The sequence below is a fragment of the Ixodes scapularis genome, unplaced genomic scaffold (assembly GCF_016920785.2).
Source record: "Ixodes scapularis isolate PalLabHiFi unplaced genomic scaffold, ASM1692078v2 PGA_scaffold1__304_contigs__length_218370807, whole genome shotgun sequence".
Lineage (NCBI taxonomy): Eukaryota > Metazoa > Arthropoda > Arachnida > Ixodida > Ixodidae > Ixodes > Ixodes scapularis.
This window is the reverse complement of record NW_024609846.1, coordinates 105,930,979-105,947,738: the sequence shown is the minus strand read 5'-3', so window position 1 is coordinate 105,947,738 and position 16,760 is coordinate 105,930,979. Positions and strand designations below refer to the sequence as shown.

The 16,760-nt window shown below is 46.3% G+C and overlaps 1 protein-coding gene across 1 annotated transcript; it reads left to right on the top strand.

Moving 5' to 3' along the window:
- Nucleotides 1–4,873: 4,873 nt before the first annotated feature.
- On the top strand, nucleotides 4,874–14,947 carry LOC120838972 (endothelin-converting enzyme 2-like). The gene is made up of 3 exons (XM_040209146.1): nucleotides 4,874–4,915; nucleotides 7,656–8,300; nucleotides 13,523–14,947. Exons 1-3 carry the CDS (start codon nucleotides 4,874–4,876, stop codon nucleotides 14,945–14,947), a joined length of 2,112 nt encoding a protein of 703 aa, XP_040065080.1.
- The last annotated feature ends 1,813 nt before the right edge of the window (nucleotides 14,948–16,760 follow it).

The window sequence follows — 16,760 nt, the reverse complement described above, 5'->3', positions numbered from 1 at the left end:
ACTCGGACGTTTGCGAGAAAAAAAAATTCATGGAATAAAATGAAGATTTTCATTTAAGCGAGGTTACGAAGTAATGAGGCGGAAGACATCGGCGACCTTGCTGCCTGAGCCTGGTTAGGGGGCTGTTGCTGAAAGGTCCTTCTCCCTCAGCTCCCAAAGCCATACTGACGAATTTCCGCGTGAAATGTATCCGAGCAGGCGAAAAGAAAAAAAAAACACCTATCAGGAATGCACAAACAAGGTCTCGGTACGACACCCGGACAGTACGTGGAGATATCCCTGGTTCGTTGCCTCAAAACGAGACGAGGCCAACTCCCCGATTATGATCGCCAGGGTTCAGAGGACCCCAATACTCGCACTTGGCGAGTGGGTGCCCCCGGACACCGTGCACCGGAGGCATCTTTGAGTCAAGCTCGTGGGCCTGCAGCATGTCCGTAGGCACCTGTACTCTTTGCAGCGACATAGTTTTCGTTTTTCAGCGTCCGACTTCCTATAAAATGGGTCTTATTGAACGAAAATAAATTTGGTTTACCCGCACAACCTTACATAGCTTCCCTGTTCATATTATAAGAAATAAAGTGCGTTATGTATGTTCACACAGTGGGAACTTAGTCAGCTCGAGTGGCCGTCTGGAGTCTCCGCTATAGATGAGAGACTTAGCAAGCTATGTCTGGTGTCTTCAACGTGCATCACGCAGTAGCAATATACGACCGCACGTCGGTACGACGCTCATCCAGGTCAAAACGCACAATGGTGGGGATTAAACTGGTATTTCCGGGTTTCACATTACTGCCGTACTACGGGCCAAAACATGTATAGCCCTCAGGAACAGCAGAAGATGGCGGCGCCCTGAGACCGGACTTGCAAACGTGTATAGTGCCTGGTTATTCGAAAGAACTGTTCAAGCTGTGTTATTGAACCTAAGCACCGGAAATTTACACGTGCCAAATGTGCAGTTTTTTTTTGTTTGTTTTTTTGACACATGGTCGGTGACAGGGTAAAAATTCCGTAGTCTCCAGCGCAATTTTTGTTATAGTGCTTAAATTTGTTGCACGCGCAGCACAAAGTTCTGCAGAAACAAACGAGCGCGTGCTGGAGGCGAAGCTTCTACTAAATTCTCAGTTTGTCACCGATTATAATAATTAAGCCAAAGTCACACTGGTTATACATCATACAAAAGACAGTTTGCAAAGAGATTAGAACGCGAGTCACCGCGAGGCCCGTGCTTCGAATGCCGCATGGCAATGGGTCAAAAGAGAAACTTGGGCACGCGGTGTTTTAACCACAGATATTGCGGTGACTGGTGTTTGCAGACTTTATTTGGTTTCAAGTATGAGCAGTGTGACCCCGGCTTTAGGTGCTAAACTCTCTGACTCCTTACATTACTTGCAGCACGTATCTCCCAAACAAGGTATCTCGTTACATGACTTACTTACGCCATGCCTTGGTCTTCAAAAGTTGACCAGCAGTATCTTCAAAATTAAATATGAATTAATAAATAACTGATAAATTTGATGGTCACCGAAAGCTTAAGGAATGCTGGGCGTGGGGCGTCCTCGCGCATCATATAATTGCGACAAGATTATTGTGGGATTAGCCGATAAGAAAGCGGGAGAACCAATCAAGAACTGAGAAGCTTCAGGCATCATATATGATGCTCACGCTTCTCGCTTGCACAACCTATAGACCTCGCCTCTTAAGCGTATTTCACATGCAGCGGTTTTCGCCCTAGAGCGGCGCGATTTCTGCCGTCGCGGCGCTCTGGCCAGCACCAGCGTTTGAGCGGCACCAGCGCCACGACGGCAGAAATCGCGCCACTCTAGGGCCAAAACCGCTGCATGTGAAACACGCTTTACACGTGGGAGGAGCAACCGCTCAAGCTGAATAGATGGATGGATGCATATACGGCTCGATCTTTCTACATCGGGTGGCGGTTACAGGTTAAGAGTTCGGGGCGAGGGAAAAGAAGGCTGCGAAGGGGGAAGCAGGCGGACTGCTGGAGCGAGGGGGATGTTTCCTCCAGGTACTCATCTCGTCTCCAGCAATCCATCTGCTTTCTCCTCCTCAGCCTTCCTTTTCCTCGCCCCGGACTGTTAACCTGTCGCCGACTATAGCTATTATTTTTATTATCGGCGCTTCGCGTAAACCCAGTAAGTACAGATACATTTAGGAATTGCTACTCTCCCTTGACTGGAAGACCACATCTCTCTGTCTCCCCCTTTCTTTTCACCACAAAATGAACACCAAAAACCTTAATTGAGAGCACCGGCGGAGCCTTTTCTGGCATGGTGAACCAATGGCTGGAAGGCTTCAGTACAGGCAAAATAAACTCACTGTCTAAACACCCAACACCTCATTTTCTTCTCTTCGGCAGATGCCAAAAGCTACCGCGCACTTCTGTAAATTTGGCAGGGCAGAGGTATGGTCGGCTAGAAGGAGCTAGGAGGGTGGGCTGGCAGGTTACTTATAACCTAATTTCCAAATTATTAACTGTTTTTGCCGTTCTGGCAATGCTGCCAGCTTATCCAGCCAACGCGGTCGCGCTTGCTGCTACTCATCCATAGCTGAGGGATCGGTGGCCGAGTGGTCTAGCGCACACCAGCTTGGAGCACGTGGAGCCAAAGCTCGCGCTGCAGAACCCATAAATCCTGGGCTCAATTTCCAGCACTGCCTGTTTCGATCTGGATGAGAATATACCAACGTACGGTCGTGTATCACTACTGCGTGGTGCACGTTAGAGACCCCCGGCTAGCGGTTTGTACTGCACTGGCTAAATGTCTTATCTACAGCTGAGAGACAAGTCACCCGTTGAAACAGACTGAGCTCAGGCTGTATAAACATACCCAAAGCTCGCGCTGCAGAACCCAGGGATCCTGGGTTCGAGCCCCACTTCTGCCTGTTTCGATTTGGATGAGCATCGTACCGGCGTGCGGTCGTGTATCACTACTGCGTGATGCACGTTAAAGACCCAACGCTAGTGGTTGTGCCGCACTGGCTAAATTGCTCATCTACAGCTGGGAGACTCGTCGCCCGTTGAGGCAGACCAAGTTCTAGGCAGTATAAACATACACACAACCCAATTATTATTAAACATACCCACACGCCAATTTAAAAAAAAATCCACAGTTTGAATCAGGTTAGTCTTCATGGCTCTCTTTTCTTCAATTTCTCCCTTAAGACACGCGCGCGCTTAGATGAGCTTGGACGTTCGGCGAAACCGTAGTGACGGCATCCAGGGAAAACGAAGATGTCCCTCGTTGAATTTGAGGATACTCACCCCGTTGGTTCGATGTAGATAGTCTCTGGGAAGGGAGGAGGCCGGAAGTCTCATGACCAGTACAAGCAAACAAAACTTTGTCGGGAACAGGCCAATACGTATCGGACGTATCGTCTACAGGCGTAAAAGTTGATCCCCCCCCCCCCCCCCCCTTCAATACCTTCACCCAGAAATTTGGCGTCCGTTACTCATGTTGTCATCTTTCTGCACGTAGTCTGAACGAAATTGTTACGCGTATTGCGCTTTCGTTTGCGTGGGTTAGGAAATATGGCCACGTTGCGTCCGTGTGAACATTACCGGTGGCACAGTGGTGATGGGAACACGGGGGGCATGAATTGTGGTACCGCTCTCGGCTGCTGGGAAAACAAAGCAATTGCTTTCGTTCCCCAAAGATACTGTCTTTTCGCGGCTTCGTAGACTTTGATAGACCCTTTCCGAAATTCAATCTGGCCAATTTGATAACTATCATCATCTGAGGAATGGCAAATGTGTCATACTAATGGCGGTCTTGTGGTTCCTGATTATGCAAGACGTTAAAGAAGGTGATTTAACGCGGATGATGCGAGGCCTATACATTCCAGACGATAGTACGATGCGTAGCAGGCATTGAATACAAGAGCTGCGTAAGCGTTCATTTCGAACTCGGGTCGAGTCAGTCTGTAGACGGATCATAATCGGCTCTAAATGTGGGATTGTGCTTCGTTCTTACCGCTTGTATATGTGTCACAACCGAAACTGAGAAATCCAGAAAGAATTGTAAGGTAAAGCGCACATTCTCGTATGGTGTTGACTAGCGAAAGTGATGGTGCCCGGAAAAATACTGCAGACTGCAGATCGATCACCGCCATTAGTACGGTCAAAGGTAAAGTGCTATTGGAGCCAGCAGATGGCACTGAATGTATAGACGCTTTGCAGCAGCTGTGCATGGGCGCCGCCATAACTGACCTTCAGTTTTTGTTTCCCCGTATTACGTTTACTTCACTTCATTATTATCACAGCAGGCTTGGTCATTGCCATCCTAGATTTTATTCTGTCTTTCTCCCCAGCATTGGCCTTTGTGGCGGCTCGTCCACACAAATTTCAGTGGCTCGGTATCTCGGTAAAACTAAACTTTAGGTAAAACAAGAGAAGGTCAGCAATGGCGGCTGTATTCTGGCGCGTGTGTAAAGCGTCTTTCGATTAAGTACGGTTCATTTATCTGCATATTTTCGAAATATAGACCATAAATATAAAACAGTCTATTGTTTAGCTTAGCGCACATGCTTATCTTGAGCATTCTGCCTTTCTTATAGCTTGATTATTTGAATAGGGGTAAAGGAGGTCCTCCAACATAAAGTTAAGGCATTACAGCACGATAATGTTTGTTTTCCAGTGAGCCTCTTGGGAAAAAGAAAAAAAAAAGCTATGTACTAAAAAACGTGCATGGCACGCTGTGCTTGTCACGCGATTGCCCATAATAACGCGCTCGTGTTCCTCGAGGTTCGGAACATTCGGAGCCGTTGATCTGTTCCCTTTGTCTCACCGCGAACCTGTAACGCGTTGTTCTTTCTTAATCTGTCTGAAATGGCGCCAGGGAGACCCCAGTCAGCGCCAAGCATGTCGGCAAAACAACAAGGCGATCAGGAGACGTCTCAGAAGGTAAGGATATAGATAGTCATAGCTCTCCCCAAACGTAGGTAATAAGATATCGGCATCTGCGTGAAACATCGCGCACCTGAAAAAAGGTTGCAACAGTCATCGTCGGAGTTTATGCAATTATTAAATCAAGCAGGTAAGCAATTAAAATGAAATGTTGGTTGGTTTTACGAGCTATCCCATCGAAAGTCATCTAGATCCCCCCAACAAATGATCGAGGCTGAATTTCTACAGCTTGGGTGCCATTACCCTAAAACGGAAATGTCAGTTACGCAGCAACTAAGCAATAAAGCCTTTTCCACTTTTTGGGCTCGTCGGTCGGCACGTGAAACCGCTCACTTGGAATTCATACGCCAAGCCTTCTGCTTCGTTGCCATATTTTTAGATATTCTGATAGCACCTAAGTTGGTCACTTTATTAACAAGGATGCCTCCTGAAGTTTGATGATCTTTGAGCTCTAGTCATAGGCACCATGAAAAAACAAGAAAACACATCATTCTTACTAAAAATAACCCCAAATCAAAAAAGAACAAACGCGCAAAATGAATGTTCGAGTTGGAGAGGTTTTCTTGATTGCAAGGGACTTCATTTAGCGGTGCTGATTGTTACTACTGCTTAGTCTGTGCTTCAAGTAATCGCTCATTTTTAAGGAAGAAATATAACTCAGTAGAAATAACATCTTCAGCAGACAAAAGTAACAAAAAATGGTAGTCAAATCGGCGTCAATCTAAACCGTTCATGAGGTTTAAACTGCAGACGACAAGCTGAGAGCAACCGTTATTCCAGTTTTCGATATAAATGGAGTGTCTCTTCAGTGACGCCACAAATGATCCGCATGGTATAGTATACCGGCTGTTAGTGGCACAAAACAAGTTTGGAAGCGGGAGACAAATCAAAGGAAACCATGCATATTGGGTTTAGCGTACAGACATAATGGAAAGAAGCAGGGAAAGTTCCTCCTTTCCACATCACGCTTTTTGCGCAGCGGGAGAACGGCGGCCTCCTCAGCCTACAATGCGATTTTAACATTCGCAACGCTTGCCTTTTTACCTGTTTTAAGGTTAGTGTGTTTGGTGTGTGGTTTGCTAGGTTGAAGAGTTTTTTTAAGTGTTTATGAAACTGGTGTTTTTTTGTATTATTATTGTTTGCATTGCAAGACGAGGTGCCACTACCACAGCCCGCCAGCATCGCGGTGGTAGGGGCTCCGATGCAAGCATTCCTAAGCTAGTTGTCGCTGGGGGAGGTAATCTTCAAAGCACCTCGCTAATTCCTAAAACAAGGGTCCTCTTTTATAAAAAGATATAATTTAAAAACAAGCTTATAAGGATAATCAGCTAATTCAGACGCAGGGGCCTTTCTTAAACTGAAGCTGAAGCGGTTTTGAATTTGATTAAAACACTTGATCTGTTTTAATCCCACTCGAAGCAGCAGGAACATCTCAAAAAGTAAACTATTTCATGCCCGCATTACCTAGAAAGACGCCTTTGAGGATGCATTAAAACCGCGCCCCTCCGCAATAGCGGGAAAAGAGAGTAAAGGGAGAGGGGAAAACATGACGTGACGAAAGGTTCCTTGCGCGTGCTCCTCGACTCGCAGAGCCAGCGTCGCGTGCATCGTCGATACTAAACTAGTTGGTGATTCATAGAGTGCCTTCATACACACGCGCTTTTGCTTGAGTGGTGACATCTCAGCCATTTTTCCGCTCAATTGTTTTTCATGCCTTTTGAAGTGCGCGCAATCCGGTGTCACTCAGCTCGAGCGCGTAGCTTTGGCTAATGCATAGACGCCATTTTACCGCCCAAGTCATGCACCGAGTGCGCGAGAGCGTCACGCGCTGGCACATTCAGTGCAACAATGGATGTCTTCACCCTGAGACAGACAGACATGCAGGCACCCTAGTGATTCATGCTTCTGAAAGATGCCATATGAATCTATAGGAAGATACACGAAGAGAAAGAGAGAGAGAAAAGACAAGCACACTGCTGGACAATAGCAACAATAGCAGCAACACCCGTTACAGTTCCATATCTCGGAAAAAATGGTTGTGGTAGATGATGTTTATCTTCAGTAAATGGTTGCTAGTCCAGCAGTTCCGAGCATATTTCTACAGAAGATGCAGGCACCTCAGTGAATCCGATGAGCTTACGCGAAGCGTGGACGAAACGAGGTAAGGTTTTCCAGTTGATAGTTGAGCGACAGAGGCAATTAGGATCGCGTCTGCTCATTTTATGACATCATGGCTCGACCAAGCAATGAAGCTTGGCGGCGGCGAGCAACTGCATAGTTTTTTCAACCTTTAGTGTTGTTGTGAGAGCAAATAATGGTAATATTTAGATTCTCAACAAAAAAAAAAAAAAATCACGCCAAAAAGATGCATTACCTCATTGTTTTAAACCGTTTCAGCTTCCCTTTAATGTCTCTGAAGTATACTACAATAATTAGTTAGCAAAAGCAATAGCGGGTATTCACTGGACGTCATATTGGAGGGCGCTGTTTAGAGTGCATGCTCAGAAAAAGCTGACATTAATAGGTTTCCATGACCGGCAATCTTTATGAGATAGAGTGGACGTTGCAAAATAACTGTCGCTACTGGCTGTGTGCGCTCAGAAGTCGCGCACACAGCTAGTAGAAGTTTTAAGTGCACCTTTTCTAGAACCTTCCATAGGCCACAGCGTACATTACTTTTCCACTTACTAGCTGCATCCTACATTCATAGTCTCCATGTCTGCTTCAATCTTTCCAGAACATTTACGTGAACATGGCCACACTCAGGATCCCTCCGAAAACTGCATCTTACAGCATGTACATTTTGATCGCGGTACTGGCGGTCGTCATTTCCGGCGCTCTGCTTGTCGCGTTATTTGGTGGCACACCTACCCCCAAGATCAAAGCACCTATGGACATAAACAAGGCCAGGGAGCTCCTGTACAGCAGGATAAAGCGATCCATGAACCCGGGTGCAGACCCTTGCGTGGACTTCTACGACTATGTCTGCGGAAATTTCGAGAGTGCTTATCCGGGCGCTACAGACATCATTGACGCCATGAAAAAGGAGTTGTTCCTTGGCTGGGCCGACGAAATTACACCTGACCAGTCGCAGCAGAGCATCGTGGACAAGATCGTTATGGCCCTACAAATCTGCCAGGAAGGGGGCGCAAAAGACCAAAATCACTGGTCGGACCTCACGAGTTACATCGCTCAGTTTGGACTAGGGGTCGACGTCCAGGGGACCCACAGTCATTCTCTGTTGGACGTCTTGGTACAGATGGCCCTTATGCACCATCTGCCTGTTACCATGATCGTTCAGCCAAAACTTAACTTGAAGGATACCAGGCGGCTGATCCTGCATGTCTCCTACGGAGGGCCCATTATTGCGAGTTGGCTTCAAGTAAGTGATTCACTTTTTATTTCTAGTTCCTGGTAAAATTCCGTAACGCCTGACACTGCATCTGAGCTTTGAAGCGAGCAAGCTTAAAGCCGCGCTCGCGTTGTTAACACATCATACGTAATACAGTCTGCAGACACTGTCTGAGGTCTTCTTTGTATGACGGTCCTGTGACATTAGTAATACAAAAAAGTTCTGGAGACATGTTCGATGAAGCAAACAGACTTCGAACAGGCTTAATCCGTGTTCGCAGATAAGTCTGTCACAATTTCTACGGCGAAAAGACTATTGCAAGCAGGGCGACTGGACGACGCCATGTGTCTGCTCGTGCGGGCACTCCCATGCGATTGCAAGCTCGTCAAAGCATAGCCCCCTGTATTCTGACAAAGCCTGGCAGACCGCCACGAGATGCGGCCGCCGAAATGGAAAAGGTGGTTGTAAGGTTTAAAAGCGCAAACAGACAGGGATGATAGGAAATAACACGAACGACAGGGACAAAAGATGGTGCGGCAGACAACGGATGAGAGGAGAGCCAGGTGACTGGCGCCCCGCTGCGGCGAGACGCCGAAACGCAGCGCCTCGTCGCTGCCGCGAGCCTCTGCGGCGAGACGCGCGGACCCGAAAGTGTGTTTCGGGTCCTGACCGCTGCAAAAGCTGTACGCTGACGTCCTGGTTTCTCAAGAAATGGCTTCTTGGTGCTCTGTGCTACTAGATCCTCGCGTTCCAAATCTGCGGCCGGGCACTCTATGGCTCCGTCGTCAAACTGCCAGGCTTTGTGAGTATGGAGGAGGCTATGGTCAAAGCTATTGTCCACGCTCACGGTGCACGTACATGAACCCACGGGGCACCAGAGCTACGCTCACGCCGGACCAGTCAACCTTCATCATCTGACCCTGCTCTTCACGCGAGAATGTGGGCGAGAGCGTGATCACGTGGCGAAGGATCAACGTATGACTGGTCCAACGCACTCGTCGATTCCACCGCAGTATCAGCTTAGGGGTTATCGGAGGACAGTGTGATGCACGAACAGAGTGACTGCAGCTTTAGTGAAGAACTACCTCTATTGTCATTTAAAAGGTAGTGCCATTAGTGTCACGTGATTCAGTAGACTTTACCCACCGCCTGTGTCATCAGTGTAGTGACTTCATCTAGCAGCTTCTCGCGAGCACAAGAGTGCACAGCAGCGTTTCACGATAAAGACTGTTTTACATGAAACGACTGTGTGAAGACAATCGGTGATATTTTCAATTTCGTGCGGTAAAAATCCTCTGCACACGAGGCACATAAGCAACCGTCCACGGAGATTTGTTTTTATTTGCCACACAAGCAACATTGGCAGTGCTACTGCGATTTTAATCACAAAACGACGGATATCAGATTACTGACAAAGAAAAAAAAAAGAAGAAAACATCGTATTGTGTTAAACGGCCTTCACTCGTCACTCACATTGAAGTTGATGCTACTCACCACAGAGTAGGAATTTGTTTGTTTTGCTTAGAGTTACATTTGGAGTACCGGCACTCCTTTCCCCGATTATTTTGTGGGCATCGCCAAACAGGCAATTCGGCCTGTTTTGGGACCTACAAATGAGGGACATCCCAAAATAGACAAACAATCGCTGCTGTGCTTTATTATTCCCTGTAAGTCATCTTCCTTAACTTCCATTGTCTAGATTTATTTATTACTAGCTAAAAGTCATGTTCTCTTCTCACGAACATTCCTTAAGCCATGCACAACTCTTTTTGTTCACGATCCGCCCACTGAAAAGCACGGCGAGAAAGCCGAAGCAAGACATCACTTAAAATAATCAACTCATGTCCGCAATAAGTCATCACAGTAAGATCGAGCGAAGACGCTGATTGGAGACGAGCGCTGTGTCAGCGTTCGCCGATGACTCGAATCTAGTCACGCGCTTCCTATCGAAGCAATCGGGACCGCCCATGTTTCTTGATGAACTTTAGAAAAGGGTGTATTTCTGATTTTGCATCATCCGACTCTGATTACGTTTCATGGAGGAAGATGAGGTTGATCGCAGGTCTTGATTATTCTAGGTGGTGTTGGCCAAGACCGGCATTTTTGATGGTGTGAAATACGCACTCCAAAGACACCGTGGAAGCCCCCGCCTTCAGTTCACGCTCAGCTGCCCCGGACTCAGCTATGGCTAACAGTAAATACCCCTTAAAAAAAAAAAAAAAAATATATATATATATATATATATATATATATATATATATATATATATATACATATATATATATATATATATATATACAGGGTGTCACAAAAGAAAAATTTACACGGTCTTTTTTACCGCAAGAATAAGCTAGGCATCGGCGAACGCTCATTCTCCACCCGAAGGTAGCGTCAAACCAGATGTCAAAGTTTCAGCCCGATCCGATAACTCAATGAAAAGTTATAAGGGATTTTCTTAAATTTTCAATGGGAAAATGGAGCCCATTTGAGCCCGTTTTCGGTTTCTGGTGCCATAGAGCCCCATGTGTTCGAAAACTCCGTCGGCCACCATTTTCCCATTGAGATTCTTTTAGAAAATCGACTTCAAACTTGCAACTCTTTCTTTAGAAAAACTTGCAAGTTTGAAGTCAATTAAAAAAAAAAAAAGCTTTTATTTTTTTATTTTTTGTTTACAGTTAGGTAATATGGGCTCTGCTAGGACCTACCAGCAGAAATTGTAATATATTGTTTGTATGGCGGCTATTAGGACTCGAAACTCGTGCTGTAAGAATTTTGAACGGGATTTCGCATAGACGCTAAGCTGAGCAGAATTTTGACCTATGTAAGGTTTTCTATTTAATATTAGTACTTACCTCAATATCTGAGCGTAAAAGCCAGAGAAGCAACAATATTTATCCCAAGAATATTTATTTACTTGGCACTGGCGTGATTTGCAAGGTGTGTGAGCTTCGCCTTATGTATTGACGGAGTCGGAGAAGATACGTATACCATCTAGACTCCCGGACAAACTTAAGTCAAGAGAAAAAAGTCTTAAAAAGGGGCCCTGCAATCATGTTTAAGCGTCTACCTTTTTTGCGGTTTCCACGTCTCTTGGGGTTCGGGCAATCCAGCGGGAACGGAGAGAGCAACTAAATATCCGTGCGTCATATTATAATCGGACGACGCGGAAACCCCCTCCACCGACGGGGGCGACCCGCGGTACCGAAAGCGCGCGAAATGTGACGTCTTTGGTCCTGGGCTTACTACTGGTCAGAGCCGCTTAAAGCTTCTTTTTAGTTGAAATATAAAACATAAGTGGCGCGAACCGTTTAAATTATTTATAAAAGAGGTTTTTGTTCAGTATTTTACATCAGAAAAGAAACAAATGCAATTTATAAAGTACGGAAACAAGAAATGACCCGTCGACATACCCGCCACCAAGCGGTGGAAAAGGCGGCGCATACTAGAAAAGAGTAGTGGGAGCAGGCACCGACGCGGAAAGATCCCGGATGTACGCGGCAGCGCTGCGGTCGTTTACGGACTGGAAAATCCGACAGGCTCCGAGCGTTCCGAAGGCCTTCAGCGAGTAGCTTCGTCTTGCGTTTTGGCCATTTCGCGGTACGGCAGCGCGAAGTGGCTCCCATTCTGAACTGATCTTTACCCCGTGTTTGCTGTCGTTTGTTGCCAATGAAGTGTCATGTCGAATTAGTGTTTAATCACGCAGCAAATGCAATGAGAGCCGCCCTGGCTGCCCGCTGTATACAGCCTATCCAAAACACGCTTTAGTGGCGCCCTCTCGCGCCGACGACACGCAGTGCGGCAGCCGTGAGCGCTGGCTAAGCTCACTACCCCTCCTCTAGTTCACGGCCACTCAAGCAACCAAGGACGTCATGAGGGAGGTTATTTTTTGCTTGTTTTTGTAATTCTAATTTGCCTATAACTTTTAAAATAAAGCGAAATTCGAGAAAAGAAAAGTTGCATTAAGTTACTACGGTCAGTGCGCTCAGGTTTGGTGCAAATTAAAATTCAGTAAAAAAGTGCTTGCAAAGCCCCTTCAAGTAACCCGGCATGAATCACTGAAAAGAGAAATGAAACCTAAACACATGGCTAACACGTTGGAAGCCTTACACGCTACGAAATGCTTGTTATTTTACGAAATAGTCCGTACGCGCACAAAATAAACCGTACTTCCTAAGCATCAGATACTAAATCGTACATATGTATATGCACTGCATATCTGTTTGACATAAGAAAATATGGCAATTACATGTCAAGTTCGGTATTTCAAACTCAAAGCCGAAAGCAAAAGACCCCAAGGAATTCTCTGACGATCTGCATTCCCCAGTATTGGGAGAAAGTACCTAAGCGCTGGGGGGGGGGGGGGGGGGGGGGGGTGCCCGCTTTTGTGGATACGGACTTCGAAGTAAATTTTTAAAGTACACTACTCCAAATTTTATTAATGGTTATGGTTGGATATTGAGGTAACTTCTAACGATAAATAGAAAACCTTACATAGGCCAAAATTCTGCTCAGCAGAGCGCCTGTGCGAAGTCCCGTTCAAAACGCGCGTAGCACGAGACTCGAGTCTTAATAGCACTATACAAACAATATATTACAATTTCTGTTAGCAGTTTCTAATAGACTGCTATATTAACTAACTGTGAATAAAAAATAAAAGAAATAAAAAGTGGGGTTTTTCAGAAAATCGACTCCAACCTTGCCAGTTTTGCGAAATTTCTGTTTTTCAGGAACCCATGTAGCGCTATATACTTATCAAAAAATATGAAATTTATATTCAAAAGAAAGAAATGAATTGGTGCTTTACGGTGATATAAAGATCATAAAATATGTTGATTAGGTCACACAGCACAGCTTGCTGAACTTCGTCAAATATCGTCGCAGAGAGGCAGTTTGACATATAAAGAAAAAAAATCATTAAGAATTTTATGACCGAGACGCTTAATTAGCATGAAAAAGCCTATGTCTAGAGTGTTCCAAAAAGGTTATATTGATGTAGCGTAAAAAGTAGGAAAAAGGGATGGAGTGAAATATGGCACTTCCGATAAGCTGGAAAAACGTCAGTTTCCACCTTGGCCGCTTCAACGGTCCATAACTTGAGAACAAAATATCCGACGAAATCGCCGTTTGCGTCTTCTTTTAATATAGGAATTGCCCCAAAACGTATACTTTGTTCGTCAAAATTAAAAATTCGACCCTAAATCTGTGCCTGAGCTGAGATGAAATCACCCATATATATTATATCTTTTTTGCAGAACCCCGCAAGTGAGGTACTTGCCGCCGTGGAAAAATTCCAAGGGGTCAACGAAGGATTCGTGAAGGATGTTAAAGAAGTGGACTTCAAGGTTCGAACCTGGGTGCGGGGCCTAAGCAGCGAGTACCCCGCCTACAAGACGATCGCGCAGATGTCGTTCCACACGCCCCAAATCAACGCGTCCATGTGGGGCGAGAGGTTTGCCCACTACCTCCCGCTGACCCTGAAGCCCAACGAAACCGTGTATGTGCGGAAGGTGGAAGGACTCATCCTCACGAACAACCTCGTGAACGAATACAGGAACAACCCGAAGGTTGGCCTCCACTGGGTCACGGCGGTCGTGGAGTACTACCTCTTCGCTGCCGCCATGAAGGACACCAAAGAGCACGATGTCAAGTGCCGCGGCTACATCCAGTATATGGCGCCGTTCGCCCTCAACGCCATCTACTTCCAGAGGCACCTCGATACAACGCAGGTGGAGCTGGGAAAGCACATGTACCGACAGTTCCGCTGCTCGATTCGTCAGTTCTTCAAGTGGATGATGCCCGAACCGACGGCGTACGCTCAAGACCGATTTCAGCTCACCCGTCTAGTCTTGGGCGTTCCGGACAACCTCAACTCCATTCTAGGCCTGGAGACACAGTTTCACTACGTGCCTCAGTTCAAGGAACCCTTCTTGACGTCGTTTCTAAGTGCCCTTAAGATGAGGGCGGAGGAAGACCTCTTCAATTTCCAGATGACGCGGTACCAGGGGTCCATGGCCCTGGATCGCTGGCGGCTCCTGTACAACCTGGAGGCTGTCGAAACCGAGGAGATGTCGTCTTTCTCGACGTTCAGCCCGGCCTTCGTGCCTTACAGCATGGTGGTCTTCCTTCCCGCCATGCTGATGCTGCCTCCTTTCATGGACACGGAATCCGTGGCGTTCTCGTACGCGGGTACGGGCCGCCTGATGGCGCAGACCGCAATGCACGCCTTCGATAAGGACCAAATCGAGAAGAGCCACGAGGGCGACAGAGAGCCATGGGGCTACGGGCAGGGCAGAGGGTTCTACGAGAGGCTGCTGTGCCTAGAACGGGCGTTCGAGAAGCGCATTCCAAACGTCGCCTACGGCAGGAAAACGCTGTCGGAGAACGTGCCAGACATCGCAGCCCTCGAGCTGGTGCTGGCGGCGTTGCGGAGCGACTCCTGCTACGTCCCGGACCGCCAGTCACACGTGGAAAAACTCACAGAGAAGCAATTTTTCTTCGTCGCCTACTGCCACGGATTCTGCGCGTCCAAGCAACACATCCAAGACTACAAAGCTGGCGAGGGCAAAGGACCCGCTCGTAGCGACCATCGCTGCAATGTTACGGTCAGTTCCATGACGGAGTTTGAGCAGGCCTTCAAGTGCAGCTTCAAATCACCGCGGTGTTCCTTTTTGTCTTAGTAGAATTGCAAAAGACTTAAATTGGCGCCTTGGCTTCTACAGAAAAAAAATTACTAAAAGTGTTTTTAAGCGGTTTTTTATTCGAAGGTTTCTTGGGTCTTCGAATTATATTTCTCAAACGCGCGTGTATATGACGTGCTTAGTTCTAGAACGAATATATCACTTTTCGGAAAGTATCTTACGTAGCACAACGCATTGAGTAACAAGCCCCTTAATTTATACCAAGAAATAAATATAAAAAAAACGAGTTCGTTTTGCATCGGTTTCTGCGTTTTATGTAGTATATATTTTCCTTAAATAATTCTGCTTGTCGTCTTAATAAATAACGCGAGTAAGTTTTGCATAACATTCAACGTTATTTTGAGGTCATGCCTTTCAAACTGACTTAGTCACTTTTCGTCAAAACCGACGAATAGCGGGGAATTCTTCATCGCTGAATAATCATTCAATAGGTGTTTCAACGTACGGGATGCGATGTAGCGAACTGATACGAGGTTTCCAGAGACGGACAACGCCGAATTCTTTCAGACTTTTAAATCCATAGAGTCATTACAATAAACGCTAGAGGCTCAGGTGGCGCTAGTGTGCTGTTGTATTTTGAGCAGACAGCAAACAGTCATAAATTGACTGCCGGTAATGCATTTCTATGGGAAAAAGCGAATGCATTTTTTTTCTGCGCTCGATTATAAGAGCAAATATCACGAATAATTTGTACGTACTAGGCACATTGGAACATTTCTCAGTCACGCAGACGAAATAATTGGTCCCTTACAGCATTTTTATTTGAAATTTGTGGCATGAAAAACGGTGAAACCGCTTCGTACGTGTATTTATGTGCACTGTCGGACACTGTTAGCGCGAACACGGCGTCGATGCTTTCCAGCATGGGGGATGTACGTGCCAAACGAACGAAGGACATGTGGAAAACCAAGAGAGACGGCAAAAACTACGCAGTAACACTGGATAAGTAACTCCTTCCGGGATGGCCATGGTGTACGTTCGCCAGGACTGGCATCGGCACCAAATAGACACTACAAAGTTTTGCACTGAGAATCAGGAGGTGGTTGCCATCAGGGTATCGTACCAGCTCCAAAACCTGGTAGTCGTCTCGGCGTACTACAGACCAAGGCGAGGAGGTACTCCACGAGACTACGGCTGAGTGGCCTATCTGCACAACTTGTACCCACGGGACCACAAGTTGTACGAAGAATATTTCAACGCGCAGCACACCCTTTCGGGTTACGCAAGCAGCGGAGGCGGAGCGGAAAAGCTCATCGAAGAGATGAGCAACTACCAGATGCATCTAACTAACAAAAAAGGAATCAAGACGAGGATCGGTGGCTTCGGCCAGAAGGACACTACCCCGGACCTTACTTGGGTAGCAAATCCTTACATACAACATCACAAATGGAAGTGCCTTCCAGACAACTGGGGGAGCGATCATTTTCCAATCACTTTTCAATTTTCGTTGACTCGGAAGGCACGCGATGGGCCAGCGCAGAAACGACAAGTTAAGACAATATACTGGGATAAGTTCAGGCAAACATTGAAGGACGAGACTATGGTGGCCACCCCCCTAGATCTAAGACTTCGCGCCCTAGTGAAAAAAAAAAAACTATCTGAATTTATTTCTGATATATTTATTAAACAACTTTTCATATCAGAACTTATTATTTCATATCAGTTTCATATGGCGCATATCAGTTACACTGGGCTAGGTGGCGCTAGGTACCGCCCAATTCATGTACTACAAAAATAATTTTATTTATTCACGCCACCATGTAGATGCATACCGCATACCACTAGCATCAGC

What these genes read in the sequence shown, in the direction of transcription:
- LOC120838972 (XM_040209146.1), top strand. Translation starts at nt 4,874, where the DNA reads ATGTCGGCAAAACAACAAGGCGATCAGGAGACGTCTCAGAAG. An exon ending in ATCAGGAGACGTCTCAGAAG is followed by an intron (nt 4,916 to 7,655) that starts GTAAGGATATAG and finishes CAATCTTTCCAG; the next exon opens with AACATTTACGTGAACATGGC. An exon ending in TTATTGCGAGTTGGCTTCAA is followed by an intron (nt 8,301 to 13,522) that starts GTAAGTGATTCA and finishes TCTTTTTTGCAG; the next exon opens with AACCCCGCAAGTGAGGTACT.